The 16,894-nt window shown below is 51.1% G+C and overlaps 1 protein-coding gene and 1 long non-coding RNA gene across 13 annotated transcripts in view; one reads left to right on the forward strand and one right to left on the reverse strand.

Annotated features, from left to right (window-relative positions):
* Nucleotides 1-7,229, forward strand: part of LOC118382501 (TBC1 domain family member 1-like) — a gene marked incomplete at its 5' end in the record, with an annotated part of 41,719 nt that extends 34,490 nt beyond the window's left edge. The window contains 2 exons of the mRNA XM_052514486.1: nt 5,455-5,631; nt 5,733-7,229. Of these exons, the coding sequence (XP_052370446.1) occupies nt 5,455-5,631; nt 5,733-6,302 (747 nt within the window). The remainder of the gene's footprint in view (nt 1-5,454; nt 5,632-5,732) is intronic.
* On the reverse strand, nt 3,885-5,447 carry LOC127927806 (uncharacterized). Of its 12 annotated transcripts, none has more exons than XR_008129110.1 (6): nt 5,103-5,447; nt 4,783-5,062; nt 4,543-4,742; nt 4,344-4,503; nt 3,985-4,224; nt 3,885-3,944 (listed from the first exon to the last, which is right to left on the reverse strand). It is a non-coding gene; the product is annotated as an uncharacterized LOC127927806 (long non-coding RNA). The 12 variants fall into 12 exon arrangements; XR_008129114.1 differs by having other exon boundaries at nt 3,891-4,224; nt 4,543-4,662; nt 4,703-4,742; XR_008129119.1 differs by having other exon boundaries at nt 3,891-3,984; nt 4,105-4,184.
* Nucleotides 7,230-16,894: the final 9,665 nt, after the last annotated feature.

The following is a 16,894-nucleotide window of genomic DNA, read 5'->3' on the forward strand; positions in this document are numbered from 1 at the left end:
ACAGACACTTTATTAACAACAGACAGTGGAGGACACAGACACTTTATTAACAACAGACAGTAGAGAACACAGACACTTTATTAACACAGACAGTGGAGGACACAGACACTTTATTAACAACAGACAGTGGAGAACACAGACACTTTATTAACAACAGACAGTGGAGGACACAGACATTTTATTAACACAGACAGTGGAGGACACAGACACTTTATTAACAACAGACAGTGGAGGACACAGACACTTTGATTAACCAACTGGAGTCTCAAAACAAAACACAGACAGTGGAGAACACAGACACTTTATTAACAACAGACAGTGGAGGACACAGACACTTTATTAACCTGGGACAACAGACAGTGGGGTATACACAGACACAGTGTACACAGACACTTTATTAACAACAGACAGTGGAGACACAGACACTTTATTAACAACAGACAGTGGAGAACACAGACACTTTATTAACACAGACAGTGGAGAACACAGACACTTTATTAACAACAGACAGTGGAGGACACAGACACTTTATTAACAACAGACAGTGGAGAACACAGACACTTTAGTGGAGAACACACACACACTTTACACACACACAGACACATTAACAACAGACAGTGGAGGACACAGACACTTTATTAACAACAGACAGTGGGACACAGACACACTTATTAACACAGACAGTGGAGTACACATTAACAACAGACAGTGGAGGACACAGACACTTTATTACACAACAGAACACAGTGGAGGACACAGACACTTTATTAACAACAGACAGTGGAGGACACAGACACTTTATTAACAACAGACAGTGGAGGACACAGACACTTTATTAAGCAATTAGACCCCAGGAGGCTGGTGGCGTCTTCACAGACAGGCTTATTAGTGACAGGCAGTCAGAGTGACACAGACACTTATTAACAACAGACTCAGAGTGAGAGAAGGCACAGTGACAGGCTTTATTAACACAGACAGTGGAGGACACAGACACTTTATTAAAACAGACAGTGACAGGAGAGTGACACAGACACTTTATTAAGTGACAGACAGTGGAGGACACAGACACTTTATTGACAGGCTCAGAGTAAAGGCTCAGAGTGACAGGCTCAGAGTGACAGGCACAGACAGTGACAACTCAGACAGTAAAGGCTCACAGACAGGCTTTATTAACAACAGACAGACAGAACACAGACACTTTATTAGGCACAGAGTGGAGGACACAGACACTTTATGACAACAGACAGTGGAGGACACAGACACTTTATTAACAACAGACAGTGACAGGACACAGACAGGCTTTATTAACAACAGACAGGCTGGAGTGACAGGCTCAGAGTAAAGGCTCAGAGTGAGAGGCACAGACAGGCTTTAGTAACAACAGACAGGTCAGAGTGACAGGCTCAGAGTAAAGGCTCAGAGTGACAGGCACAGAGTATTAAAAGGCTCAGAGTGACAGGCTCAGACACTTTATTAAAGGCTCAGACAGTGGAGGCACAGAGTGACAGGCTCAGAGTGACAGGCTCAGAGTAAAGGCTCAGAGTGACAGGCTCAGAGTGACAGGCTCAGAGTGACAGGCTCAGAGTGACAGGCTCAGAGTAAAGGCTCAGAGTGACAGGCTCAGAAACACTACAGGCTGGAAACAGTGACACTTTACCCTTTACAACAGGCTCAGAGTAACACACACAGAGTGACAGGCACAGAGTGACAGGCTCAGAGTAAAGGCTCAGAGTGACAGGCTAGATGACAGGCTCAGAGTGTTTCAGTGACAGGCTCAGAGTGACAGGCTCAGAGTAAATGCTCAGAGTAAAGGCTCAGAGTGACAGGCTCAGAGTGACAGGCTCAGAGTGACAGGCTCAGAGTGACAGGCTCAGAGGACAGGCTCAGAGTGACAGGCTCAGAGTAAAGGCTCAGAGTGACAGGCTCAGAGTGACAGGCTCAGAGTGACAGGCTCAGAGTGACAGGCTCAGAGTGACAGGCTCAGAGTGACAGGCTCAGAGTGACAGGCTCAGAGTGACAGGCTCAGAGTGACAGGCTCAGAGTGACAGGCTCAGAGTAAAGGCTCAGAGTGACAGGCTCAGAGTGACAGGCTCAGAGTGACAGGCTCAGAGTAAAGGCTCAGAGTGACAGGCTCAGAGTAAAGGCTCAGAGTGACAGGCTCAGAGTGACAGGCTCAGAGTGACAGGCTCAGAGTGACAGGCTCAGAGTGACAGGCTCAGAGTGACAGGCTCAGAGTGACAGGCTCAGAGTGACAGGCTCAGAGTGACAGGCTCAGAGTGACAGGCTCAGAGTGACAGGCTCAGAGTGACAGGCTCAGAGTGACAGGCTCAGAGTGACAGGCTCAGAGTGACAGGCTCAGAGTGACAGGCTCAGAGTGACAGGCTCAGAGTGACAGGCTCAGAGTGACAGGCTCAGAGTAAAGGCTCAGAGTGACAGGCTCAGAGTAAAGGCTCAGAGTGACAGGCTCAGAGTGACAGGCTCAGAGTGACAGGCTCAGAGTGACAGGCTCAGAGTGACAGGCTCAGAGTGACAGGCTCAGAGTGACAGGCTCAGAGTGACAGGCTCAGAGTGACAGGCTCAGAGTGACAGGCTCAGAGTGACAGGCTCAGAGTGACAGGCTCAGAGTGACAGGCTCAGAGTAAAGGCTCAGAGTGACAGGCTCAGAGTGACAGGCTCAGAGTAAAGGCTCAGAGTGACAGGCTCAGAGTGACAGGCTCAGAGTGACAGGCTCAGAGTGACAGGCTCAGAGTGACAGGCTCAGAGTAAAGGCTCAGAGTGACAGGCTCAGAGTGACAGGCTCAGAGTGACAGGCTCAGAGTGACAGGCTCAGAGTGACAGGCTCAGAGTGACAGGCTCAGAGTGACAGGCTCAGAGTGACAGGCTGAAGAATCCATGGAACAGGTCTCAGTCCCCCTGTGGTTTCCAGGCTCCCCCAGAGTACCAGACTCATGAATCCATGGAATGGAGTCATCACGTCCCCTGTGGTTTCCATGTTGAGGTCCCCCCCCCCAGAGTACCAGACTCATGAATCCATGGAATGAGGTCATCTACGTCCCCCTGTGGTTTCCATGTTGATGTCGTTCCCCCCAGAGTACCAGACTGTATGAATCCATGGAACAGGAGGTCATCTACGTCCCCCTGTGGTTTCCATGTTGATGGCTCCCCCCAGAGTACCAGACTGTATGAATCCATGGAATGAGGTCATCTACGTCCCCCTGTGGTTTCCATGTTGGTTTCCAGATGAATCCATGGAACGGAGTCATCTACGTCCCCCTGTGGTTTCCATGTTGATGTCGTTCCCCCAGAGTACCAGACTGTATGAATCCATGGAATGAGGTCATCTACGTCCCCCCTGTGGTTTCCATGTTGATGTCGTTCCCCCCAGAGTACAAGACTGTATGAATCCATGGAATGAGGTCATCTACGTCCCCCTGTGGTTTCCATGTTGATGTCGTTCCCCCCAGAGTACCAGACTGTATGAATCCATGGAATGAGGTCATCTACGTCCCCCTGTGGTTTCCATGTTGATGTCGTCAGGGCCAGAGTACCAGACTGTATGAATCCATGGAATGAGGTCATCTACGTCCCCCCTGTGGTTTCCATGTTGATGTCGTTTCCCCCCAGAGTACCAGACTGTATGAATCCATGGAATGAGGTCATCTCTTCCCCCCCATGTTGATGAGCCTGTATGAATCCATGGAATGAGGTCATCTACAGGGCCCCTTGGTTTCCATGTTGGCAGGGCCCTCTCCCCCAGAGTACCAGACTGTATGATCCATGGAATGACCTCTTCAGGGCCCCTGTGGTTTCCATGTTGATGTCCTCCCCCAGAGCCAGACTGAATGACCTCTGGAATGGGCCCCTACCCCCTGTGGTTTCCATGTTGAGAGCCTGACTGAATGACCTCTTCAGGGCCCCTCCCCCTGAGAGCCTGACTGAATGACCTCTTCAGGGCCCCTCCCCCTGAGAGCCAGACTGAATGACCTCTTCAGGGCCCCTCCCCCTGAGAGCCTGACTGAATGACCTCTTCAGGGCCCCTCCCCCTGAGAGCCTGACTGAATGACCTCTTCAGGGCCCCTCCCCCTGAGAGCCTGACTGAATGACCTCTTCAGGGCCCCTCCCCCTGAGAGCCAGACTGAATGACCTCTTCAGGGCCCCTCCCCCTGAGAGCCAGACTGAATGACCTCTTCAGGGCCCCTCCCCCTGAGAGCCAGACTGAATGACCTCTTCAGGGCCCCTCCCCTGAGAGCCTGACTGAATGACCTCTTCAGGGCCCCCCCCCCTGAGAGCCAGACTGAATGACCTCTTCAGGGCCCCCCCCCCTGAGAGCCAGACTGAATGACCTCTTCAGGGCCCCTCCCCCTGAGAGCCAGACTGAATGACCTCTTCAGGGCCCCTCCCCCTGAGAGCCAGACTGAATGACCTCTTCAGGGCCCCTCCCCCTGAGAGCCAGACTGAATGACCTCTTCAGGGCCCCTCCCCCTGAGAGCCAGACTGAATGACCTCTTCAGGGCCCCTCCCCTGAGAGCCAGACTGAATGACCTCTTCAGGGCCCCTCCCCCTGAGAGCCAGACTGAATGACCTCTTCAGGGCCCCTCCCCCTGAGAGCCAGACTGAATGACCTCTTCAGGGCCCCTCCCCCTGAGAGCCAGACGGAATGACCTCTTCAGGGCCCCTCCCCCTGAGAGCCAGACAGAATGACCTCTTCAGGGCCCCTCCCCCTGAGAGCCAGACGGAATGACCTCTTCAGGGCCCCACCCCCTGAGAGCCAGACGGAATGACCTCTTCAGGGCCCCTCCCCCTGAGAGCCAGACGGAATGACCTCTTCAGGGCCCCTCCCCCTGAGAGCCAGACGGAATGACCTCTTCAGGGCCCCTCCCCCTGAGAGCCTGACTGAATGACCTCTTCAGGGCCCCTCCCCCTGAGAGCCTGACTGAATGACCTCTTCAGGGCCCCTCCCCCTGAGAGCCTGACTGAATGACCTCTTCAGGGCCCCTCCCCCTGAGAGCCTGACTGAATGACCTCTTCAGGGCCCCTCCCCCTGAGAGCCTGACTGGATGACCTCTTCAGGGCCCCTCCCCCTGAGAGCCAGACGGAATGACCTCTTCAGGGCCCCTCCCCCTGAGAGCCTGACTGAATGACCTCTTCAGGGCCCCTCCCCCTGAGAGCCTGACTGAATGACCTCTTCAGGGCCCCTCCCCCTGAGAGCCTGACTGAATGACCTCTTCAGGGCCCCTCCCCCTGAGTACCAGACTGAATGAACTCTTCTTCTCTTCTAAACTTAGATACTGACTATAACTAACAATCAGGACTTCATCCTATCTGACATTCTGTGTGTGTGTGTGTGTGTGTGTGTGTGTGTGTGTGTGTGTGTGTGTGTGTGTGTGTGTGTGTGTGTGTGTGTGTGTGTGTGTGTGTGTGTGTGTGTGCGTGCGCGTGTTCGTTCGTGCGTAGGTGTGTGAGATGGACCTGTCCAATCAGCTGCAGGCGTACGAGGTGGAGTACCACGTCTTACAGGACGAGCTGTGTGACACGCCCGCTCACCTCAACCAATCGCAGCGCACCGCCCAGCTGGAACGCACCAATCAGAGCCTCCGACAGCAAAACCTCGACCTGCTGGAGGAACTGCAGGTAAACACACACACTAAACACACACACACACTCACTCACTAAACACACACACACACTAAACACACACACTCACTAAACACACATGTTCTGTGTCTCTCCAGGTGTCTCAGGCTCGTGTGTGTCGTCTGGAAGGCCAGGTGGAGGGGCTGGCCCAATCAGAGGCTCTGCTGAGAGAACGAGTGTTCGACCTGGAGGAGGAGAGGAACGGACTGCGGAGCGCCGTCACACACCAACACACACTCCTCACCGCGCTGGGAATACACACACACACAACGCACGGGGACTTCAGCCTGGACCCTCACACACACTCCGCTGCCGACACAGATGGCCCGAGAGATGGCCCGAGAGATGGCCAGAGAGATGGCCCGAGAGATGGCCAGAGAGATGGCCAGAGAGATGGCCAGAGAGATGGCCCGAGAGATGGCCCGAGAGATGGCCCGAGAGATGGCCAGAGAGATGGCCCGAGAGATGGCACGAGAGATGGCCAGAGAGATGGCCCGAGAGATGGCCCGAGAGATGGACAGAGAGATGGCCCGAGAGATGGCCCGAGAGATGGCCAGAGAGATGGACAGGGTGTGGACGCCCCCACCAGAGAGGGGCCCAGACTGGGGCAAGGGACAGCGATGTCCTCCCCTCTCCTCCCTCATCCACTGGCTCTACCAGAACACTGAATCCCAGAGGACTGTTCTCCTGTACTAAAGGGGGGGGGGGGTTCTCTGTCCTCTCTGGGCCACACAACAGTCCTATACACACAGTTACCATTGCAGCCAGATGTGTGTGTCTCTCTGCCTGTGTGTCTCTCTGCCTGCGTGTCTGTCTCTCTGTCTGCATGTCTGTCTCTCTGCCTGTGTGTCTGTCTCTCTGCCTGTGTGTCTGTCTCTCTGCCTGTGTGTGTGTCTCTCTGCCTGTCTGTGTGTCTCTCTGCCTGTCTGTGTGTCTCTCTGCCTGCCTGTCTGTGTGTTTCTCTGTCTGCCTGTGTGTCTCTCTGCCTGTCTGTCTGTGTGTTTCTATGTCTGCCTGTCTGTCTCTCTGCCTGTCTGTGTGTCTCTCTGCCTGTCTGTGTGTCTCTCTGCCTGTGTGTCTGTCTCTCTGCCTGTGTGTCTGTCTCTCTGCCTGTGTGTCTGTCTCTCTGCCTGTGTGTCTGTCTCTCTGCCTGTGTGTCTCTCTGCCTGTGTGTCTCTCTGCCTGTGTCTCTCTGCCTGTCTGTCTCTCTGCCTGCGTGTCTCTCTGCCTGCGTGTCTCTCTGCCTGTGTGTCTCTCTGCCTGTGTGTCTCTCTGCCTGTGTCAGTGAGTGCTGAGAAGTGTTTATTGCACAGTCTTTGCCATAGGAAACATCTTGTACACTATATATGCAAAACCAAAATAAAGGTCTTCCGAGGGGCGCAGCGGTCTGTCACTTTTATAGTCCCTGGTTCGAATCCCGGCTGTATCACGTCCGGTCGCGATTGGGAGTCCCATAGAGCTCAACGATTGGCCCAGGTCCGGGTTCGGCCGGCGGTCGGCCGTCATTTGTAAATGAATTTGAGTTTGTTCTTCACCGACTTGCCTGAAGTTAAATAAAGATTAAAATAAATAAAAAGATTCACAACAAACCAAAATACTGTCATATCTGCTGTAATGACAAGTACAGTCCAGACAAAGCCCTGGACTCCATCCCCCATGATGCCCTGCTCCACACTGACGGGAGAGAGAGAGAGACCCTTCCCCCTAATGGTTGAGGGTCATACTATCTGAGGGGAGAGAGAGACCCTTCCCCCTAATGGTTGAGGGTCATACTATCTGAGGGAGAGAGAGACCCTTCCCCCTAATGGTTGAGGGTCATACTATCTGAGGGGAGAGAGAGAGACCCTTCCCCCTAATGGTTGAGGGTCATACTATCTGAGGGAGAGAGAGACCCTTCCCCCTAATGGTTGAGGGTCATACTATCTGAGGGGGAGAGAGAGACCCTTCCCCCTAATGGTTGAGGGTCATACTATCTGAGGGGAGAGAGAGATACCCTTCCCCAAAACGAGGGTCATGCTATCTGAGGGGAGAGAGAGACCCTTCCCTCTAATGGTTGAGGGTCATACTATCTGAGGGGAGAGAGAGACCCTTCCCCCTAATGGTTGAGGGTCATACTATCTGAGGGGGGAGAGAGAGACCCTTCCCCCTAATGGTTGAGGGTCATACTATCTGAGGGGAGAGAGAGAGACCCTTCCCCCTAATGGTTGAGGGTCATACTATCTGAGGGGAGAGAGAGACCCTTCCCCCTAATGAGGGTCATACTATCTGAGACCCTTCCCCTAATGGTTGAGGGTCATACTATCTGAGGGGGAGAGAGAGACCCTTCCCCTAATGGTTGAGGGTCATACTATCTGAGGAGAGAGAGAGACCCTTCCCCCTAATGGTTGAGGGTCATACTATCTGAGGGAGAGAGAGAGACCCTTCCCTAATGGTTGAGGGTCATACTATCTGAAGAGAGAGAGAGACCCTTCCCCCTAATGGTTGAGGGTCATACTATCTGAGGAGAGAGAGAGACCCTTCCCCTAATGGTTGAGGGTCATACTATCTGAGGAGAGAGAGAGACCCTTCCCCCTAATGGTTGAGGGTCATACTATCTGAGGAGAGAGAGAGACCCTTCCCCCTAATGGTTGAGGGTCATACTATCTGAGGAGAGAGAGACCCTTCCCCCTAATGGTTGAGGGTCATACTATCTGAGGAGAGAGAGAGACCCTTCCCCTAATGGTTGAGGGTCATACTATCTGAGGAGAGAGAGAGAGACCCTTCCCCTAATGGTTGAGGGTCATACTATCTGAGGGAGAGAGAGACCCTTCCCCCTAATGGTTGAGGGTCATACTATCTGAGGAGAGAGAGAGACCCTTCCCCCTAATGGTTGAGGGTCATACTATCTGAGGGAGAGAGAGACCCTTCCCCCTAATGGTTGAGGGTCATACTATCTGAGGGGAGAGAGAGACCCTTCCCCCTAATGGTTGAGGGTCATACTATCTGAGAGGAGAGAGAGACCCTTCCCCCTAATGGTTGAGGGTCATACTATCTGAGGAGAGAGAGACCCTTCCCCCTAATGGTTGAGGGTCATACTATCTGAGGAGAGAGAGAGAGACCCTTCCCCCTAATGGTTGAGGGTCATACTATCTGAAGAGAGAGAGACCCTTCCCCCTAATGGTTGAGGGTCATACTATCTGAAGAGAGAGAGACCCTTCCCCCTAATGGTTGAGGGTCATACTATCTGAGGGGAGAGAGAGAGACCCTTCCCCCTAATGAGGGTTATACTATCTGAGGGGAGAGAGAGACCCTTCCCCCTAATGGTTGAGGGTTAGGTCATACTATCTGAGGGGAGAGAGAGACCCTTCCCCCTAATGGTTGAGGGTCATACTATCTGAGGGGAGAGAGAGACCCTTCCCCCTAATGGTTGAGGGTCATACTATCTGAGGAGAGAGAGAGACCCTTCCCCCTAATGGTTGAGGGTCATACTATCTGAGGGAGAGAGAGACCCTTCCCCCTAATGGTTGAGGGTCATACTATCTGAGGAGAGAGAGAGAGACCCTTCCCCCTAATGGTTGAGGGTCATACTATCTGAGGGGAGAGAGAGAGACCCTTCCCCCTAATGGTTGAGGGTCATACTATCTGAGGAGGAGAGAGAGACCCTTCCCCCTAATGGTTGAGGGTCATACTATCTGAGGGAGAGAGAGACCCTTCCCCCTAATGGTTGAGGGTCATACTATCTGAGGGAGAGAGAGACCCTTCCCCCTAATGGTTGAGGGTCATACTATCTGAGGGGAGAGAGAGAGACCCTTCCCCCTAATGGTTGAGGGTCATACTATCTGAGGAGAGAGAGAGACCCTTCCCCCTAATGGTTGAGGGTCATACTATCTGAGGAGAGAGAGAGAGACCCTTCCCCCTAATGGTTGAGGGTCATACTATCTGAGGAGAGAGAGAGACCCTTCCCCCTAATGGTTGAGGGTCATACTATCTGAGGGAGAGAGAGACCCTTCCCCCTAATGGTTGAGGGTCATACTATCTGAGGAGAGAGAGACCCTTCCCCCTAATGATTGAGGGTCATACTATCTGAGGGGAGAGAGAGACCCTTCCCCCTAATGGTTGAGGGTCATACTATCTGAGGAGAGAGAGACCCTTCCCCCTAATGGTTGAGGGTCATACTATCTGAGGGGAGAGAGAGACCCTTCCCCCTAATGGTTGAGGGTCATACTATCTGAGGGGAGAGAGAGACCCTTCCCCCTAATGGTTGAGGGTCATACTATCTGAGGAGAGAGAGACCCTTCCCCCTAATGGTTGAGGGTCATACTATCTGAGAGGAGAGAGAGACCCTTCCCCCTAATGGTTGAGGGTCATACTATCTGAGGGGGGAGAGAGAGACCCTTCCCCCTAATGGTTGAGGGTCATACTATCTGAGGGGAGAGAGAGACCCTTCCCCCTAATGGTTGAGGGTCATACTATCTGAGGGGAGAGAGAGACCCTTCCCCTAATGGTTGAGGGTCATACTATCTGAGAGAGAGACCCTTCCCCTAATATCTGAGGGTCATACTATCTGAGGAGAGAGAGACCCTTCCCCCTAATGGTTGAGGGTCATACTATCTGAGGGGAGAGAGAGACCCTTCCCCTAATGGTTGAGGGTCATACTATCTGAGGAGAGAGAGAGACCCTTCCCCCTAATGGTTGAGGGTCATACTATCTGAGGGGGAGAGAGAGACCCTTCCCCCATAATGAGAGAGACCCTTCCCCTAATGTTGAGGGTCATACTATCTGAGGGGAGAGAGAGACCCTTCCCCTAATGGTTGAGGGTCATACTATCTGAGGGGAGAGAGAGACCCTTCCCCCTAATGGTTGAGGGTCATACTATCTGAGGGGAGAGAGAGACCCTTCCCCCTAATGGTTGAGGGTCATACTATCTGAGGGGAGAGAGAGAGACCCTTCCCCCTAATGGTTGAGGGTCATACTATCTGAGGGGAGAGAGAGACCCTTCCCCCTAATGGTTGAGGGTCATACTATCTGAGGGGAGAGAGAGAGACCCTTCCCCCTAATGGTTGAGGGTCATACTATCTGAGGGGAGAGAGAGACCCTTCCCCCTAATGGTTGAGGGTCATACTATCTGAGGGAGAGAGAGACCCTTCCCCCTAATAATTGAGGGTCATACTATCTTAGGAGGGAGAGAGAGACCCTTCCCCCTAATGGTTGAGGGTCATACTATCTGAGGGAGAGAGAGAGACCCTTCCCCCTAATGGTTGAGGGTCATACTATCTGAGGAGAGAGAGAGACCCTTCCCCCTAATGGTTGAGGGTCATACTATCTGAGGGGAGAGAGAGAGACCCTTCCCCTAATGGTTGAGGGTCATACTATCTGAGGAGGAGAGAGAGACCCTTCCCCTAATGGTTGAGGGTCATACTATCTGAGGGAGAGAGAGAGACCCTTCCCCTAATGGTTGAGGTCATACTATCTGAGGGAGAGAGAGACCCTTCCCCCTAATGGTTGAGGGTCATACTATCTGAGGGGAGAGAGAGACCCTTCCCCCTAATGGTTGAGGGTCATACTATCTGAGAGGAGAGAGAGACCCTTCCCCCTAATGGTTGAGGGTCATACTATCTGAGAGGGGAGAGAGAGACCCTTCCCCTAATGGTTGAGGGTCATACTATCTGAGGGGAGAGAGAGAGACCCCTCCCCCTAATGGTTGAGGGTCATACTATCTGAGGAGAGAGAGACCCTTCCCCCTAATGGTTGAGGGTCATACTATCTGAGGGAGAGAGAGAGACCCTTCCCCCTAATGGTTGAGGGTCATACTATCTGAGGAGAGAGAGACCCTTCCCCTAATGGTTGAGGGTCATACTATCTGAGGGGAGAGAGAGACCCTTCCCCTAATGGTTGAGGGTCATACTATCTGAGGAGAGAGAGACCCTTCCCCTAATGGTTGAGGGTCATACTATCTGAGGAGAGAGAGAGAGACCCTTCCCCTAATGGTTGAGGGTCATACTATCTGAGGGAGAGAGAGAGACCCTTCCCCTAATGGTTGAGGGTCATACTATCTGAGGAGAGAGAGAGACCCTTCCCCTAATGGTTGAGGGTCATACTATCTGAGGGGAGAGAGAGACCCTTCCCCTAATGGTTGAGGGTCATACTATCTGAGGGAGAGAGAGACCCTTCCCCTAATGGTTGAGGGTCATACTATCTGAGAGAGAGAGAGACCCTTCCCCCTAATGGTTGAGGGTCATACTATCTGAGGGGAGAGACCCTTCCCCTAATGGTTGAGGGAGACCCTTCCCCTAATGGTTGAGGGTCATACTATCTGAGGGGGAGAGAGAGACCCTTCCCCCTAATGGTTGAGGGTTAGGTCATACTATCTGAGAGGAGAGAGAGAGACCCTTCCCCCTAATGGTTGAGGGTTAGGTCATACTATCTGAGGGAGAGAGAGAGACCCTTCCCCCTAATGGTTGAGGGTCATACTATCTGAGGGGAGAGAGAGAGACCCTTCCCCCTAATGGTTGAGGGTCATACTATCTGAGGAGGAGAGAGAGACCCTTCCCCCTAATGGTTGAGGGTCATACTATCTGAGGAGAGAGAGAGACCCTTCCCCCTAATGGTTGAGGGTCATACTATCTGAGGGGAGAGAGAGAGACCCTTCCCCCTAATGGTTGAGGGTCATACTATCTGAGGGGAGAGAGAGAGACCCTTCCCCCTAATGGTTGAGGGTCATACTATCTGAGGGAGAGAGAGAGACCCTTCCCCCTAATGGTTGAGGGTCATACTATCTGACCCTTCCCCTAATGGTTGAGGGTCATACTATCTGAGAGAGAGACCCTTCCCCTAATGGTTGAGGGTCATACTATCTGAGGGAGAGAGAGAGACCCTTCCCCTAATGGTTGAGGGTCATACTATCTGAGGAGAGAGAGACCCTTCCCCCTAATGGTTGAGGGTCATACTATCTGAGGGGAGAGAGAGACCCTTCCCCCTAATGGTTGAGGGTCATACTATCTGAGGAGAGAGAGACCCTTCCCCCTAATGGTTGAGGGTCATACTATCTGAGGAGAGAGAGAGACCCTTCCCCCTAATGGTTGAGGGTCATACTATCTGAGGGAGAGAGAGACCCTTCCCCCTAATGGTTGAGGGTCATACTATCTGAGAGAGAGAGACCCTTCCCCCTAATGGTTGAGGGTCATACTATCTGAGGGGAGAGAGAGAGACCCTTCCCCCTAATGGTTGAGGGTCATACTATCTGAGGGGAGAGAGAGACCCTTCCCCCTAATGGTTGAGGGTCATACTATCTGAGGGAGAGAGAGACCCTTCCCCCTAATGGTTGAGGGTCATACTATCTGAGGAGAGAGAGAGACCCTTCCCCCTAATGGTTGAGGGTCATACTATCTGAGGGAGAGAGAGACCCTTCCCCCTAATGGTTGAGGGTCATACTATCTGAGGGGAGAGAGAGACCCTTCCCCTAATGGTTGAGGGTCATACTATCTGAGGGAGAGAGAGACCCTTCCCCTAATGGTTGAGGGTCATACTATCTGAGGACCCTTCCCCCTAATGGTTGAGGGATCTGAGGGAGAGAGACCCTTCCCCTAATGGTTGAGGGTCATACTATCTGAGGAGAGAGAGACCCTTCCCCTAATGGTTGAGGGTCATACTATCTGAGGAGAGAGAGAGACCCTTCCCCTAATGGTTGAGGGTCATACTATCTGAGGGGAGAGAGAGACCCTTCCCCTAATGGTTGAGGGTCATACTATCTGAGGGAGAGAGAGACCCTTCCCCCTAATGGTTGAGGGTCATACTATCTGAGGGGGAGAGAGAGACCCTTCCCCCTAATGGTTGAGGGTCATACTATCTGAGGGGAGAGAGACCCTTCCCCTAATGGTTGAGGGTCATACTATCTGAGGAGAGAGAGACCCTTCTAATGGTTGAGGGTCATACTATCTGAGGAGAGAGAGACCCTTCCCCCTAATGGTTGAGGGTCATACTATCTGAGGGTCATACTATCTGAGGGAGAGAGAGACCCTTCCCCTAATGATTGAGGGTCATACTATCTGAGGGGAGAGAGAGACCCTTCCCCCTAATGGTTGAGGGTCATACTATCTGAGGGGAGAGAGAGACCCTTCCCCCTAATGGTTGAGGGTCATACTATCTGAGGGGGAGAGAGAGACCCTTCCCCCTAATGGTTGAGGGTCATACTATCTGAGGGGGAGAGAGAGACCCTTCCCCCTAATGGTTGAGGGTCATACTATCTGAGGGGAGAGAGAGACCCTTCCCCCTAATGGTTGAGGGTCATACTATCTGAGGGGAGAGAGAGACCCTTCCCCCTAATGGTTGAGGGTCATACTATCTGAGGGGGAGAGAGAGAGACCCTTCCCCCTAATGGTTGAGGGTCATACTATCTGAGGGGAGAGAGAGACCCTTCCCCCTAATGGTTGAGGGTCATACTATCTGAGGGAGAGAGAGACCCTTCCCCCTAATGGTTGAGGGTCATACTATCTGAGGAGAGAGAGAGAGACCCTTCCCCCTAATGGTTGAGGGTCATACTATCTGAGGGGAGAGAGAGACCCTTCCCCCTAATGGTTGAGGGTCATACTATCTGAGGAGAGAGAGACCCTTCCCCCTAATGGTTGAGGGTCATACTATCTGAGAGAGAGAGACCCTTCCCCCTAATGGTTGAGGGTCATACTATCTGAGGAGAGAGAGAGACCCTTCCCCCTAATGGTTGAGGGTCATACTATCTGAGGAGAGAGAGAGACCCTTCCCCCTAATGATTGATACTATCTGCTATGCATCACATGTATTGTCCAGGAACAGACTGTGAGAGAACCAACATGTACGATTCCTCTGATGTGTGTGTGTGTGTGTGTGTGTGTGTGTGTGTGTGTGTGTGTGTGTGTGTGTGTGTGTGTGTGTGTGTGTGTGTGTGTGTGTGTGTGTGTGTGTGTGTGTGTGTGTGTTGTCCTGTGTGTGTGTTGTCCTGTGTTTGTGTTGTCCTGTGTGTGTGTGTGTGTGTGTGTGTGTGTGTGTGTGTGTGTGTGTGTGTGTGTGTGTGTGTGTGTGTGTGTTGTGATATCTCACAGCCTTTAGTTCCCCTGATTACACAATCTCCTGGTTGACACTGTAAAGCTGTTGCCATGACTCCTGACTGTCCTTTCCATGTGATGTTTATCTTTTAATTGATTGTTGTTGTCATTACTCTGTTGTTGTTGTTGTTGTTGTTGTTGTTATTGTCATTACTCTGTTGTTGTTGTTGTTGTTGTTGTTGTTGTTGTGTCATTACTCTGTTGTTGTTGTTGTCATTACTCTGTTGTTGTTGTTGTCATTACTCTGTTGTTGTTGTTGTTGTTGTTGTCATTACTCTGTTGTTGTTGTTGTTGTTATTGTCATTACTCTGTTGTTGTTGTTGTTGTTATTGTCATTACTCTGTTGTTGTTGTTGTTGTTATTGTCATTACTCTGTTGTTGTTGTTGTTGTTATTGTCATTACTCTGTTGTTGTTGTTGTTGTTATTGTCATTACTCTGTTGTTGTTGTTGTTGTTGTTGTCATTACTCTGTTGTTGTTGTTGTTGTTGTTGTCATTACTCTGTTGTTGTTGTTGTTGTTGTTGTCATTACTCTGTTGTTGTTGTTGTTGTTGTTGTTGTTGTCATTACTCTGTTGTTGTTGTTGTTGTTGTCATTACTCTGTTGTTGTTGTTGTTGTTGTCATTACTCTGTTGTTGTTGTTGTTGTCATTACTCTGTTGTTGTTGTTGTTGTTGTCATTACTCTGTTGTTGTTGTTGTTGTTATTGTCATTACTCTGTTGTTGTTGTTGTTGTTGTTGTCATTACTCTGTTGTTGTTGTTGTTGTTGTCAGTACTATGTTGTTGTTGTTGTTGTTGTCATTACTCTGTTGTTGTTGTTGTTGTTGTTGTTGTCATTACTCTGTTGTTGTTGTTGTTGTTGTCATTACTCTGTTGTTGTTGTTGTTGTTGTTGTTGTTGTTGTTGTTGTTGTTGTCATTACTCTGTTGTTGTTGTTGTTGTTGTCATTACTCTGTTGTTGTTGTTGTTGTCATTACTCTGTTGTTGTTGTTGTTGTCATTACTCTGTTGTTGTTGTTGTTGTCATTACTCTGTTGTTGTCATTACTCTGTTGTTGTCATTACTCTGTTGTTGTTGTTGTTGTTGTTGTCATTACTCTGTTGTTGTCATTACTTTGTTGTTGTCATTACTCTGTTGTTGTCATTACTCTGTTGTTGTCATTACTCTGTTGTTGTCATTACTCTGTTGTTGTTGTTGTTGTTGTTGTTGTTGTCATTACTCTGTTGTTGTTGTTGTTGTCATTACTCTGTTGTTGTTGTTGTTGTTGTCATTACTCTGTTGTTGTTGTTGTTGTTGTCATTACTCTGTTGTTGTTGTTGTTGGGTGACTGAGTGGGTGACTGAGTGGGTGGTTGAGTGGGTGACTGAGTGGGTGACTGAGTGGGTGGTTGAGTGGGTGACTGAGTGAGTGACTGAGTGGGTGACTGAGTGAGTGACTGAGTGAGTGACTGAGTGAGTGACTGAGTGGGTGACTGAGTGGGTGATTGAGTGGGTGATTGAGTGGGTGACTGAGTGGGTGATTGAGTGGGTGATTGAGTGGGTGACTGAGTGGGTGATTGAGTGGGTGATTTGAGTGGGTGACTGAGTGGGTGATTGAGTGGGTGACTGAGTGGGTGATTGAGTGGGTGATTGAGTGGGTGACTGAGTGGGTGATTGAGTGGGTGATTGAGTGGGTGACTGAGTGGGTGATTGAGTGGGTGATTTGAGTGGGTGACTGAGTGGGTGATTGAGTGGGTGATTGAGTGGGTGACTGAGTGGGTGATTGAGTGGGTGATTTGAGTGGGTGACTGAGTGGGTGATTGAGTGGGTGATTGAGTGGGTGACTGAGTGGGTGATTGAGTGGGTGATTTGAGTGGGTGACTGAGTGGGTGATTGAGTGGGTGACTGAGTGGGTGACTGAGTGGGTGATTGAGTGGGTGATTGAGTGGGTGATTGAGTGGGTGACTGAGTGGGTGATTGAGTGGGTGACTGAGTGGGTGATTGAGTGGGTGATTTGAGTGGGTGACTGAGTGGGTGATTGAGTGGGTGACTGAGTGGGTGACTGAGTGGGTGATTGAGTGGGTGATTGAGTGGGTGACTGAGTGGGTGATTGAGTGGGTGATTGAGTGGGTGACTGAGTGGGTGATTGAGTGGGTGGGTGACTTAGTGGGTGGGTGATTGAGTGGGTGACTGAGTGAGTGACTGAGTGGGTGATTGAGTGGGTGACT

The sequence above is a fragment of the Oncorhynchus keta genome, unplaced genomic scaffold, assembly GCF_023373465.1.
Source record: "Oncorhynchus keta strain PuntledgeMale-10-30-2019 unplaced genomic scaffold, Oket_V2 Un_scaffold_17597_pilon_pilon, whole genome shotgun sequence".
NCBI classification, from domain to species: domain Eukaryota; kingdom Metazoa; phylum Chordata; class Actinopteri; order Salmoniformes; family Salmonidae; genus Oncorhynchus; species Oncorhynchus keta.